At 42.1% G+C, this 15,335-nt stretch overlaps 1 protein-coding gene across 1 annotated transcript in view; it reads right to left on the bottom strand.

Moving 5' to 3' along the window:
- CACNA1C (calcium voltage-gated channel subunit alpha1 C) overlaps positions 1 to 15,335 on the bottom strand; it is a 575,193-nt gene that overhangs the window by 505,874 nt on the left and 53,984 nt on the right. The window contains 1 exon segment of the mRNA XM_056845863.1: positions 12,192 to 12,297. Coding sequence (XP_056701841.1) covers positions 12,192 to 12,297 — 106 coding nt within the window.

The raw sequence follows: 15,335 nt of genomic DNA, 5'->3' as shown, positions 1-15,335 counted from the left end.
ATTTTAATACCACAGACCTATATACACTACTACTGCACACCAGTAATCTTTTCGGCTGGCTACAGAAGTAATCACCAGATATCAAGCTAGACACACAGCTATGCGCTCTCTCTCATAGGCAACCAGAGATGGGCAGGCAAATTAGCACAGTCTTTTACAGAGACATAACAATTTCATCTTCCCAGCTCCAACAAGCACAGTTCAACTTTAAAGAGAACTAAACTTTCATCCACCTCTAAAGACATATGAATGGGAACGTAGAAGACGTACAATGAGGCCGTTCAAGATTTTTAAGTAACAGAGGACAAGAAAGGGAAAGCAGAGCTATCAAAGTAGCACAAGGCTTTTCTTTCTCCTGATTATCTAAAAGATAAACAACTGAGCTATATGCTATGAAACCATCCTAATCTCATTATGTTATCACCATGGTAAGACACTGCCCAGACATGTGTCATTTTGTGACTGCCCACGCAAGCAACATAGAAGCATTTTCCTGTCTTAGGCAGCTATGGTTTTGTTATCATCGAGGTACATTATCTCCATTTTAACATATAATTGCAGGGAAAACAGGCAGAAAGACTATATCAATTATGCTCCTCCTCTCATGCTGACTGGTTTTGGTTCTCCTCAAACTAGCCCCAGTCTCCTGGCTGCATCAAGAGACTGTGCATCACTGTTCTTTATACAAGGTCACCCGTTTGTGCAGGCTTTCTTTATTTGTGAATTTTCAGTGAAGCTTCAAAAGAGTTCATTAGTTCCAGAATGGCTGCGCACTTAACATTCACTTCCATTTGTTTGTATTACAGAGTTGTTTTTTTTTAGTGGGGATATAATACATATAAAGACTGCAGAAATAGCTGCTTTCATATTTCTGTTAGGACAAGAAGGTATCGACCTTGCTCTTTTTGAACTAAATGGTAAACCCCCCAGGTCAGCATGATTTGAACGGAGAGCTACAAAGCATAAATCAGTTGCTCTAGAGTAATGTCATCTACTTTACCAAGACTCCTCTGAATAAATGTTTTAAGAAATGCGGCTAAAATTTCCCATGAGAGGCAGAGGCTAGGGTTGCCAGGTGCCCGCTGGTGGCGGGCTAACCCCCGGCAATTGCCCCCTCGGCCCGCTGACCACCTGAGGGTCGGTGGGCAAACGTGCACGTATGCATTCTAAACCGGAAGTTCCGCCTCGCGAGGGACCTTTACCTCTTAGTTTGAGTGGTGAAGGACCGCTTTACCACTCAAACTAAGAGATAAAGGCCCCTCGCGAGGCAGAACTTCCGGTTCTAAACCGGACGTGCTGCGCGTGCATTGGGGTGTGCATGCGCGCACACACGCTAAAATGAGAAAGCCTCCTGCGGGAGGAAAAGAGGGACCTGGCAACCCTAGCAGAGGCTGTACAAGGACTATGTACTTTTAAAAACACGAAGAGGTTCTGGGCCTCTTATGTTAGCTTCAAAAGGCATGTCAGATGAACATGCTTGTGCGAACCAGGCCTCTGAGAGAAAATGTGAGGTGTGGACAGAACTATGTCAAGGCTGATACACGGTTTAGAAATGCAGTGTTTCATTTCTTTCACATGTTTTCAGACATGATATGACAGACTTCCTCAGGAGGTGGTAAACTCTACTTCCCTGGAGGTTTTTAAGAAGAGGTTAGATGGCCATCTGTCAGCAAACTGATTCTATGACCTTAAGCAGATGATGAGAGGGAGGGCACCTTGGCCATTTTCTGGGCATGGAGTAGGAGGTCACTGGGGGTGTGTGGGAGAGGTCGTTGTGAGTTTCCTGCATTGGTCAGGGGGTTGGACTTGATGACCCTGGTGGTCCCTTCCAACTCTATGATTCTATGATTCTAAAACTCTTCCCACATCGTGATGTTTCAAAAGCAGGCATCACACGAGACATGTACTGGCATGTCTAAGAAAAGGGAGAAACACAGAAGTAAGGTGCATTCCCTAATCAACAGATCCTAATCCCCCCCGTTACCATTATGAAAAAATTATAAGCAGTTGTCTCTGATGTGCAGCTCATTTTACATAACAAAATCCTTAGCAAATCTGTGGTGAATAGCTATCATTTTGGTTTGATTTTTAAAACAGAGGCTGACTAGAAGTGACCATGAACAGACACCTCCTGTAGCTAAACCACTGAGATGCAAAACAGGAAGCGTCTACAGCATATTTCACCTCTTCATTAAACAAGCCACATTCTCTTAGTATAACCCCCCTATAGGCAGATCATGAGAGGGAGGGCACCCTGGCCATCTTCTGGGCATGAAGTATGGGTCACTGGGGGCGTGAGGGGGAGGTAGTTGTGAATTTCCTGCATTGTGTAGGGTTGGACTAGATGACCCTGGTGGTCCCTTCCAACTCTATGATTCAACACAAGGATAACAACAGTGATCTACCTTAAAGGGCTGGGGTTAAGATAATACTGTGGTAACATCAAGTATTATTATATTCTGGTAACATACTCCCTAATTTATCAACTAAGTTTTTAAAAAATCTTGTACTGATTTTCTTTCCATATTCTTCAGGAATGAAAGTATAATTGAAAATATGTCTATCATGTATTTTTAAAAGAACTTTCAAAATCTGAGGTATTAGCTTACTAGAATATAAACCTATTTTTCTCCTTCAACTTTTTTTTTTTTAAAGACATTATGCATCATGTAGTGGGTAATGTGTGTGTGTGTGTGTGTGTGTTGTTGTTTTTTAAGAAGGTTCTCCATGTCTCTGGAAATCAGGATAGTGGAAGTTGCTATGGCAACTCCTTTTTTCTTTTCAGAATTAAATTGCAAAGTGAATGTGAAGCCAGACATTACCCAAGTGAAGGCTTCCCCTGAGGAGCTGGTCAGATCTGGCTTCCCACAAGTGGACTAACTCTACCTTTCTCTCCTTCCCTTTAAAGTGATACACAGTATATGTTTAACTACAAAATTAATCAATACAATTTATTCAGATAATCCTGCAAAGCATGTTCCAGCTGCATATTTTTCTTTCCGTGCCTTCCTACAAGCCACTCTCAATCCTGTAACAGTCCCATGCAAAATAACAAAATTAACATTTAAAAAAGTACACAGTATATCAAGCTCATAAGATGAGAGGAACTTTGACACGGTGCAGTTATGACATCACTGGCACTATTCAACAGATACCAGCTTCAGCGACTGCAGCCTACACATAATGCATAAACAGTATCTGAGGAAAAAGTGGGAAACTATTTTCTCGGCAACAAAGGTTGTACTTTGTTTTCTTTCTGCATACAGGGAAAGATCTCCAAGAAGCACATTTCGTTCTAGAGCAGGGGTCCCCACCATGGTGTTCATGGGAGCCATGGTCCCCACCGACACCTTTCCTGAAATGCACCAAATGTTTTTAGAAAGTGGGCAGGGTAGGGTTGCCAGCTCCGGGTTGGGAAATACCTGGAGATTTTGGGGGCGGAGACTGAGGAGGGCAGGGTTTGGGGAGGGGAGGGACTTCAATGCCATAAAGTCCAATTGCAAACGCGGCCATTTTCTCCAGGTGAAATGATCTCTATCGGCTGGAGATTGGTGGTAATAGCAGGAGATCTCCAGCCACTACCTGGAGGTTGGCAACCCTAGGGCAGGGCCAGTTGGGGCTTCTGCCCAGCAAGGCTTCTGCTCTGCTAGGTTGATACCTGCACACATAGTATATGAGAGACATATACTAACCAGTATTGCAACTAGAACTAATCTGACCAGATGTTTGAGTAATTGGCAATAAATTTTACAACCTATACACATGCCTGGTTGGGTTTGAACTGTTTGTATACATATGTATTTATTTATTTCTGTAAGTGTGTGCCGGCATAACATGGGTTTTAATTAACCCCTGATGAAGGCCCAATAGGCCGAAACACGTTTGGTTGTGGTTACAGATGTCAACCTTAGGAAATGCCATTGTGCTGTTTTAATGTTTTAAAAATATTCTTAACCTTTACATAGCGCTTCCAATAAATTATATTTACAGTATGTGTGTGTGTGTGTGTGTGTTTTGTTTGTTTGTTTGTTTTCTTCCTTTTACCCAACCTTGGGTACCCAACCCTAGGGCAGGGCCAGTTGGGGTTTCTGCCCAGCAAGGCTTCTGATTGGCTATGTGGATTTTTAAAAAGCATTGCTTTGGCACCACAGCACAAGGATCTTCACTGTATGACTGAAGGTAAGTTGTGGCAGCCATATTGAGGCTGGCTTCACCCCCTGCAGCAGCCATTTTGTGGTGGCCCTGTTGTGGCTCAGCCCACCACACTATGTCAGAATTGGTGCCTGCAGCCTCAAAAAGGTTGGGTGCCTATGTTTTAGAGCAAAGCTACATTTGAGTGTTAACCTTTAGATTTTTGTAGCTCTAACTACCATTATTCTCTTAGCTTTATCTCAGTGGCCATCCTCATTTCTTCTTTTGGCTACCAATAGATGTGTGGCAGCTGTCTCTGTAACAACTGCCATCAGCAGTTCAGATTTACTCTTTCAGCCTTCCAACTGATGCACTGTTCTCAATAATTATCAATGGGCTTTTAATTTTGCAATCTTGCCCATAGTTAATACTTGGTTTTTCAATCCTGGAAGTAGTTATATGCCATGCCCTATTACATTTTGTAATTTTCCAGTTTGTGTGGAAATGCTGTGCAATCCCCCTCCCTTACAAATAATTATTAAAAATTATACAGATCTGCAAAACTATTTTACTTCAATACCCATCTTGCATATGTTTGATGAACTAATTAGCAAGTGGACATCAATATCATGGTACCATGACAATGACGGCATTTTGAAGAAAATTATTTATCTTGATTAAATAAAATGAACCATACTTTGAAGAAATCGCCTTTCAACATGTTGCCCAAATGCTAAAATGCTAAAACCTTGGTGTGTTCACAACTGAGTCTTAGCCCAAGGATTCTTTCATAAGGGACAATTCTGATTAAAAGCCTATTAGAGTTCATCCCTGTAGTCTGGAGATAAGCTGTAATACCAGGGGATCTCCAGATCCCACCTGGAGGATGGTATCCCTAATAATACAGCAAAGTAGGAACTACTATACTATTACCTTTTATTGCTTCTGATGGGAAGTCCACTTCAAGACTCAATATGGTTTGCAGAATAAAACACCGGGGGGGGGGGGTGTTTAACTGTTGTGCAACATAACATATAGTCCACAGGCAATATCAACCTGTACATAAAAGCGCAACCAAACAAAAGTGAGTTGCAACTAACTAAGGCTGCAGTCCTAAACACATATAATAAATACATAATTAGTTCCAATAAACATGATTCAGAATCATGCAGCACATCAAACAGAAGGGAAAAGTCACAGTTAAGGAAAAGTCATAAGGTAACGTAAAGGTCCCCTGTGCAAGCACCGGGTCATTCCTGACCCATGGGGTGACGTCACATCCCGACGTTTACTAGGCAGACTTTGTTTGTGGAGTGGTTTGCCAGTGCCTTCCCCAGTCATCTTCCCTTTACCCCCAGCAATCTGGGTACTCATTTTACCGACCTCGGAAGGATGGAAGGCTGAGTCAACCTTGAGCTGGCTACCTGAAACCAACTTCCGTCGGGATCGAACTCAGGTCGTGAGCAAAGCTTGGACTGAAGTACTGAAGCTTACCACTCTGTGCCATAGAGATGTAAAATTTCTGGACATTTTGAAGCCACGGGGTGGGGGGAGGTTTTTTCCAGCAAATATCGGAAATGTTAGGGGAAACTGAAATATATGTAATATATGTCCTATCAAACCTCAACCAGTTTTACTGCTTTAACAACATAAAATGCATCATTTATAATATACTTAGCATATAAAATTGCAATATTTAACATATTCATGGAATTTAAAAGTTATAAGTGCCTTACTTTTGTACAAGCAAAATTAAATGTATACCCAATACTCGACAGACAACTGCAAGTTGATGTACCCTCTGATATCTTAGCACATATATTTTAATTTTTGCTATCTGGTTAGAGAGAGCTAAGTTCTCAGTGAAACTTCCAGTTTTCCTCTGAGTCTCTGGTGCAGTTTCTGCACCACCACCTTCTGATCTTCTTTCTCCCGCCTGCAAGATAGGGCAATAAGCTACTTTTCACCCAGTTTGTGGGTAAATGTGTCACAGTGGTTTGAGGGAGAGGTGAGAAGGTCAGCCATGACATGCCAAAAGGACAAAAAAAGGCATGCAGCTGTTGAGAAGCCATGAAAGCCCTGGTATGCTCCCCTCATAGGGTTGCCAGGTCCCTCTTCACCACCAGAGGAAGGTTTTGGGGGCGGATCCTGAGGAGGGCGGGGTTTGGGGAGGGGATGGACTTCAATGCCATAGAGTCCAATTGCCATAGCGGCCATTTTCTCCAGGTGAACTGATCTCTATTGGCTGGAGATCAGTTGTATTAGGAGGAGATCTCTAGGCAGTACCTGGAGGTTGGCAACACTATCTCCTCATGAAGATTAGGTATCCTTCCTTGTGCAGAAATACATCTTAGATTTAAGAGCTGTATATGTCTACAGTGTGTCCACCCTGTCTTTAAAAGTATTTCACTCATTTGAAAAGAGAAAATATTTCATAGAAGTATTTTTTCAGTATTCCCCAAATTTTTCAGTTTTTCCATTTGAAAAATGGGGGGGCGGTTGGGGGATAAAAGTGAAGGAAATGTGGTTTTTTCTAATTCCCCCTCCCCCTGGCCTTCACATCTATAGTCACTGTCATGAGTCAGCCTGAACTCTCCTCGGAAGAAGAGGAGGAAGGAGTGGCAGAGCAGGGTGATGCACCAGTGGAAGTCTTACCAGGGCGACTGGACCATAGGTCTGAACCAGCAAAGACGGCAGATGCAGAAGAAGGTGGTTCATATTGGGAAGGAGCAGAGGAACAGAGAAGGTTATCACCTCCAGACTCGCCCAGCCCAGTTAGCCGTCAAAGATCAAAGGTTCGGCTCAGTTTGCAGGAGAGGCGTCGCAGCGCGAGATTGCAGGCAATTGGTCGTAGGTGTTTGCAGGAGTCAACACCAGCAAGTGATGCAGAACAGCTGGTCCGGGAAGGGAGTGAGGAGGAACAGCCATAAATCTTAGGCTGGCCAGTCAGTCAGTGTGGGAACAACTTTGCTAATTGCTGCAAGCGCTGCGGCTCGTGCTGAGATCTCTGTGCTCAGTATTATTTCGCTTAGGTGCCAGCTACCAGCTCCTGCCCTTCTGGTATCCCTGCAGAACCTGGGAGGACCGAGCCTAGTCCTTGATTCAAAGGAGCTCGTTCTGGTGAGTAGACCTGTTCCTTGTTTAGAGTGCTGCCTTGGTTACACACTCAGTCCACCCACACTACCGGGAAGAGTAAACCGCGACAGGTTCTGCTCCCCCCAGTACTCTCCATTGCTGGGAGTGGAGTCAGAAGCCAAGCACCTCTGCCTGGTCCCTGCCTGTACGCAACAGTCACATTCAAGAGTTTAGCTGTACATTCAAGAGAACATAAGAAAGGCCATGCTGGATCATACCAAGGCCCAACAAGTCCAGCAGTCTGTTCACACAGTGGCCAACCAAAGGGGTAGCCTTCCCACCCCCCACATGTATGGTATATCTTTCCCATTCTTTACTGTACTGCAAGTTCATCTTTAAAATCCAGGAGTGATGCAATTTGAGAAGAGAAAGGAGAAAGCACAGATCTAGATTGGAGCCATAATATTTTACTCCTTGGTTGTTGTCACAAACCGCTTCATTTAGCAATAGCTACAAGTAATTTTCTCTGGCAAAATGGTTCTTCTTTGTAAGTGCATCTGATTTCCATATCTACAAAAGGTACCATTTGTGAAGCTGCTTTCTCTGTCTCGACCCACCATCTCATCCAATGTTTCCCAAAGATGAACCAATCACTTGACACTTAGCTGACTAGAGCTCTACCAGAAGTAACTGCAGCTTCCCTCTACTGTAACAGAAAAACAACCAGTACCTGAGGCAAAGTCTAATTTACAATAATGTGAAAGCGACAGAATTGTGGTGAGTACAGAAACCCTAGAATGAATAATCCAATGAGATGACAAAGCACACTCACAACAGTTGTCATGGCTAGAAAACCAATATTTCAAACTCTGTGGAACCAGCATCAAAGTTTAAGATGCCAATGTAAAATGCCTTGCTCCTGTTGTCCTTGTTTCTGTCTTCCTTCCCCTCTCCTCCCACTGTTTTATATCCTGATTTTCTCCAATTGGGACCTAAAGCATCTTTTCACATCATTCTCCTCTCCTCCACTTTATCCTCACAACAACATTGTGAGGTAGGAACTGGACTTACTTATGAGTGGACTCGCGTAGGAGTAATCCCTATGTGAACTAATGGAATAATAAACAAAAACAACATGTTTGGTTCAGGAATACAGATACACTGTTGATCTGCACAAAACTAATATTTATATATAATACATATATAGTAATAGATGTGGATTGGCTGTGATTATTTAAAATACGCAGGTTGAATTTATCTGAAGGAACATTTGCACGCTTCTTTAGCTTTAGGTGTTTGGGTTGTCCAGATATTTTCCCTGGCAGGCTAAAAGTTTTTGGCATTTACCTTAATATATTCCCATGCATGTTAATGATTTGTAATCTAAAAGGGGAAAATGCAACAGTGCTTTTAAAACTTCCCTGTCTCACCATCTAGAAGCAACTTTTACTTGCTGCAAGGAACTATTCACAAACCTGTTGTAAACAAATAAAATGTAGGAAAAGATACCAATAGTAGAATGCATTAAAAAACACACCAGAATTTCCCACTAAAAGTGGCTTTGAACAGCCGGCACTTTGCTTTTCTGCATAGGTGTTTACTATCAATGTGGGATGGGCAACAGAAAAGAATTATTGTTTAAATGATTGAATGTTCTGGCCAATGTTGGTTTCACAGTCCCACTATAGACACAAGAAATGCTGTATATTATTTAAGCATCCTGCATGAAAATCAGTGGGGTATAGATCAAATCAAGCCTGAACTGACCCTAGAAGCTAAAATGACTAAACTGAGGCTATTGTACTCTGGTCACATTATGAGAAGACAAGAGTCACTAGAAAAGACAGTCATGCTAGGAAAAGTTGAGGGCAGCCGGAAAAGAGGAAGACCCAATAAGAGATGGAGTGACTCAATAATGGAAACCACAGCCCTCAATTTGCAAGATCTGAGCAAGGCTGTCAAAGATAGGACATTTTGGAGATCTTTGATTCATAGGGTAGCCACATGAGTCGGAAGCGACTTGACAGCACTTAACATACACACACATGTCCAAAGGCAATACAGGCATTTTCAAACTTCTTAGGTCAAAATATTGTTGAAGGCTTTCACGGTCAGAGTTCATTGGTTCTTGTGGGTTATCCGGGCAAAAAGTATCAAGGCTAATGTGCTAATCATTGTCCTGTAAGTATCAAGATAATGTGCTAATGAGGGTGTGGTTAATATGGAACCACTGTATCCTGAAGTGATCTGTTAATGTGTGAAATCCAAAGCTAATCTGCATGGCTATTGTTGACTGTAGTCTTTGTTAGTCTGGAGGACAATGATTAGCACATTACCTTTGATACTTTTTGCAGGACAATGATTCAGCTCAACCCAACCCCTTTCTGACTATATATTACTCTTCCTACACACTTGACACTGAGAGACACTGTCCTTCAGTGTTAATCCTCTGAAGATGCCTGCCACAGCTGCTGGCGTAACGTCAGGAAAGAAAATACCAAGACCACGGTTTCTTAGGTCAACTTCACACATTTTAGGTATACATGCAATATGTTTTACAAATGTACTTAAAATATAACATATGAATATGGCGAACATGTCATAAAACAACAGGGGACAGCTCCCTATCAAATGTGTGCTGAATGGTGAACCTGGATTCACTGATTCATATTGCCTTTAAACTCAGACATTCATTCATCTGCAATTTCACATGATGGTTGCAAACAATAACATTCCAACCCCAATGGGAGAAAATATTGCTCCATCATCAAGACTTTAATCACAAGAATGTGTCGCTAAATGCAAACGGTTTATTTGTATTCATATACAAGTATTCACTTTCCTTTGGATGTTTTACCTTTAGACATCAAAATACACAAAAGGGGAGTATTCCTAGTTTCATAAACTATGCGAAAGAGATCCATTTATGCAGCATACATAGCCATGCACGTGTGTTTTCTATTACAGAATTAAGTATTTGCACCATGACACTTGTCAGTTTAGTCCCTTTCATTTTTGTAGTGAGGCATCAGGTGGAAAAAAGCAGCATAATCAGGACCAGATTAAGACCTGCTCAGGTTCTAAACTATGTGGTGTTACCCACCTCCAGGTAGGGCCAGGAGATCTCCTGAATTACAACTGATCTCCAGACTACAGAAATCAGTTCCCCTGGGGAAAATGGTGGCTTTGGAGGGTGGACTATGTGGCAATATACCTCACAGAGGTCCCCCCTCCCCCAACTCCCCACTTCCCTGGCTACACCCCCCAAATCTCCAGGAATTTGCCGACCCCAAGTTGGCAACCCTGAAACTGTGTCAACTTGAAGAGACTCCATAGCAAAAAAATCTGTATTGTTTTACTTTGAGGCTCCTTATAACCTGAGGTCCTAAACTGTAGCTTAGTTAGGCTGTGCACAAATCCAGCTCTGGGCATATCATGAGTTCATCCATATACTTCACCTGATGGTAAAATCCTTCAAGTCTTAAAAATAGGCCTGGAATTTCCTTCCTGACCTCCATGTTTTTTTCTCCAAGAAACCACCAACAAAAAAACAAAAACCAGCCACAGCTTAAGATTTGTAACACGAGGTTTATTATCAAGCCAAATTCTGAAGCCTTCCCCTCATCAGCTCACCAGGAACTGTTTTATGAAATTACTTCATCATGGGGCCAATGCCTGAAGAACACACATACAGGTCTAGTTGTCTTGTTTTGTAAGTTCAATTCATTTGCCTGAAACTCTTCCACCCTCACTGCACCCCAGTGAATTCCTTTGGCAGTAATCAAAAGAATGACATCGCCTTCACAGAATCTGAATAATCTTTATTTGAACAACACTGGGAAAGATGTTACATCAGGTTTTCACTTTTCCCCCATTCATAGCAGAGAAGGTCTTGAGTTCATCCAACTTCTCAGGAAAGGGCAGAAAGAAATATTTGGGGTTAGATCCAACCAGCTTTCCACTGTTGAAAAGGGGCAGAATGGGTTACATGGTGGTTATGTGTTGACCACCAAAAGGCTATGCTGGGTATTATGGGACCTGCATGGAGCAAAGGTGCTGTAGTAAGAAAGGGAACAGACTGAGGGGTAAAGCTGGCTGGATCCAACCATTTATTCTGATGATATGCATTACATTCCAGTTGTCCAACTCTAAGTTATGCTTCTTTTACTTAGCAAAGATATTAATGTAAAGCCAAAAGTAAACAGTTTCCTCCCTTTCCACTCTACAGACAAACCTGTGCTAAACTACTGGCATTACTGTTTTCATTTAGTGGAAGCAGAACACAGAAAACGTCTTATGCAAAAAAAAGGGGGGGAGAGGAACCAAGCATCTGTTGAACACAAGTGGCAGTGTACAATGGGAACACATTCCAAAGCACCATACACCCTAGTCCCAGGTGAAAGGAGGGTCCAATCAATTAAATATCTCTTTATAAAACCGATGCAACCGAAATAGCACACGAATGAAACAAATCAGCACCTGCAATTAAAAACTACCTTCAAAACATAAACAGGCATTTGTTCAAAAACACAGGAAAGTTAAAACTACAAACCCAAAAAGCTCAGGGCATATCTACACTACAGACTTTACTTGCTTTAAGTATCATCCCCTCTTCTCAAGGAATTCTGGGAATTGTAATCTGGAACTGGGACAGCTAGAAACCTCTAACAAAATTCTCAACTAAACAGCAAAACAGTTTTTACTAAGCAGCAGTTCTCTTTGGCAGTGGTCATGATAATGGACCTAAAACCAACACAAGTCTGTTGTGTAGATAGGTCTGTATTGTTTCCAGGATAAAGTATGCACTAATCAAAATTCAAGACTACAACAACCTGAAATTGAAACATCTTTGGTACTATGTGGCTGTATACTTTTCCTCCCAATCTTCAACAACTTCTATAGAGTTCTGAGTGAGGCCTACAAGTAGTTAGTAAAGTTGTAATGCTGCACAGATAGCAACAAAGTAGACAAAAGTGAGGACTTACCAGATTGGAATTGGTAGCGTTGGAATCATCTTCTGGAAAGGGGATATAGATAGCTAAGGCCACACAATTGGCAAAAATAGTCAGTAAAATAATAATTTCAAATGGTCTGAGGAATGGAGTTAAGGAAAGTAGGTTTGTTTTTTACATACACAAATTACATGGGGGAAGGATTTAAAAGAATTCTGTTTAAATAAGACATTCCTAATCCCTTGTATTCTGAAGAGAAACATATGCCTTTTAAAGTGCTTTTCAACCCTCCTAGCCAAGTTTCTTCCTAATATGTCAAAAGCACGGTAGGCCAGTCGCGTGCCAGAGTAAACACAGATTTCTTAAAAGATTTTTTTCTTTATTTAGATTGACTTTTAAGTTTATTTTCCCCACTTGGGCTGTGGTGTTATTTAACAGAATGTTTGCCTCTAATAAATTCTCATACTTCCCTACTGCAATACAGTTTCAACCTGCATATTATAGCTACCACGTAAGAAAATCTCTCCCAAATCTTCTACACAATAGTTCTAAATTATTCAACCCATTTTCCTCACCTTTTGAAAAGCAATTTAAGAGACATGCATTCAAAGAAACACTTGAGGATTAAAAATGTGTAGAGGTTCATTTTTAACATACAATGTCTCTTCATCTTATTCTGCACACACAAACACATATGCTGACTTTGATTATGTCCCTTAAACATCCTCATGAATATATTAAGGACATGAATTAAATCAATCTTAATTGTTAAAAAAGTGATTGCTTTTCATACTCCCATGCTGTAAATATTTCAACCCAAGGATATTGAGGTGTTTGTCTATTTAAATATATATATTTGCCAAAAATACATTTTACTACCTATGAAGTATGCAGCCGGAGCTCCCTAAAAAGGAATGAATTCCTACTGGTGTTTCTGCCTCTGGCCACTTTTTGTGAGCATCTGGATTGGGTCGGGGAACAATAAACCAATTAGAGTTGCCAACCTCACCAAACCCTGCCCTCCTCAGGCTCCACCCTGAAAACTTCCGGCCGGTAGCAAAGAGGGACCTGGAAATCCTAAAGCCAATTGATGTGAGTAAAGGCTTACCCTTGCAATATCTGTTTCAACTGTCCTTATATCCACCCCTAATGGGACTGATGAACAGTGCTGAGGTTATCATTTGCACCTAGTGTACTATAATAAGTAGAAGATAACAGCAGAGAAGGGTCAGTTGTCACATGTAAACCACCAAACATAGCACCCCCTGGAAATGCAACTGCATGTTGCCAGCCCCATGCCGAAATCCATTCATGTGAAGCAGCCCTCTTCCCTTGCACCCAGCTCTGGCATTTGTTCACCATGACAGCACAGTCTACAGAAAAAAGGCTGTTGCATTAACAAGGACAAATTTACTTTAACCTCGCAGCAAGCTGCAGCCACTTCACATGGAGCCTTTCCATGTGGACTTGCCCCCATGTGATTGTGTTTCCAGTGGCTCCCATAGAGAAGGAGGAGAAGGGGAGGGGCTGTGGCTCAGTGGTAGAGCCTCCACTTTGTGTGCAGAAGGTCCCAGGTTCAATCTCCGGCATCTCCTGTTAAAGGGACTAGGTGAGTAGGTGATGTGAAAGACCTCTGCCTGAGACCCTGGAGAGCCGCGGCCAGTCAGAGTAGACAATACTGACTTTGATGGACCAAGGGTCTGATTCAGTATAAGGCAGCTACATGTGTTCATGTGTTCAAGAAGAGTTGGTTTTCATATGCCAACTTTCTCTACTGCTTAAGGAAGAATCAAACCAGCTTACAATCACCTTCCCTTTCCCTCCCCACAACAGACATTCTGTGATGTAGGTGGGGCTGAAAGAGCTGTGACTAGCCCAAGGTCACCCAGCTGGCTTCATGTGTAGGAGTGTAGGAACCAACCCGGTTCACCAGATTAGCGTCTGCTGCTCATGTGGAGGAGTGGGGAATCAAACCCGGTTCCCCAGATTAGAGTCCAACACTCCAAACTACCTGTCTTAACCACTACACCACACTGTATGAATTTGAACTGCTATGTAACAGAAGCAGTTGTTGCCCCATTGGCCATTGAAAATAAACAGATTCTGTCACATTAGACCAACGTCTGCTTGCATATCAACAGATGGGAGATCTTGTTCCAGTTGTGTCCAATGGCTAGTGCCCTATCCATAATTTTACAGTGACCAGCACAACCTATTATGATGATCAAAATTTCTTTTCAACTCATTGTACTTTTTTTTAGTAAATTGAGCTTGACCCTTTTGTGTCCTCTTGTACAAAGACAGACGAAAGACTTTCAAGTTTACAGATTTCACATGAACACATGAAGCTGTCTTATACTGAATCAGACCCTTGGTCCATCAGAGTCAGTATTGTCTACTCAGACTGGCGGTGGCTCTCCAGGGTCTCAGGCAGTGGTCTTTCGCATCACCTACTTGCCTAGTCCCTGTATGCCAGGGATTGAACCTGAGACCTTTTGCATGCCAAATAGATGTTTTACAAACTGAGCCACAACCTCTCCCCAAATTTCCTATCCAAGTTTTCCCTCAGAACTACCTTTAGTAATGAAACAGATACTTACAGATTTGGAATGTAGGGACCATCTTCAACTGTGTGGTGATGCCAAATGGAAATGCATACCCCATCTTTTCCAGTGCTACCAGACTATCTAGAATTCTTAACCATTTCAACCTTTCGAAGACTTTTCTTCTTGGCCAGACACAACACCTTACCTCTCAATGAATTATTTGGCAGATTCCTAGATAGCCCAATCGAACACAGAGTTTGCATACAGGCGCTCTTTTTGCATTGGAACTGGAATTAAAGCAGAATGGCAGCTGCCACTTCTCAGCAGTAAACCAGTGGCAACTCAAACATGCGTTATGACACAGAATTCTGGTACCTGAGGTGAGTCAGTGGGAGGATTTAAACTGTATTGTTATTGTTTGTTTTCAAAAGCATCATTATCCCTCAGAGACTAACTTAACTGCTTTTTTCAGTCATTTCCAGATCTCATCAGCGCAACCTCCTGTTTTACAATACATCAATCTGTTCAGCCAGCACTGATCTCATACATTTATCAGGCTTCCACTTGTGTTCTCTGCCTAAAGATGCATGGTTGCCGAGATGCCAAGCACGGAAACCAATATGAGCTTGGC

Source organism: Euleptes europaea, chromosome 3 (assembly GCF_029931775.1).
Source record: "Euleptes europaea isolate rEulEur1 chromosome 3, rEulEur1.hap1, whole genome shotgun sequence".
Classification (NCBI taxonomy): Eukaryota; Metazoa; Chordata; class Lepidosauria; order Squamata; family Sphaerodactylidae; genus Euleptes; species Euleptes europaea.
The sequence above is the reverse complement of the archived record's forward strand: the minus strand, read 5'-3'. Positions and strand labels throughout refer to the sequence as shown.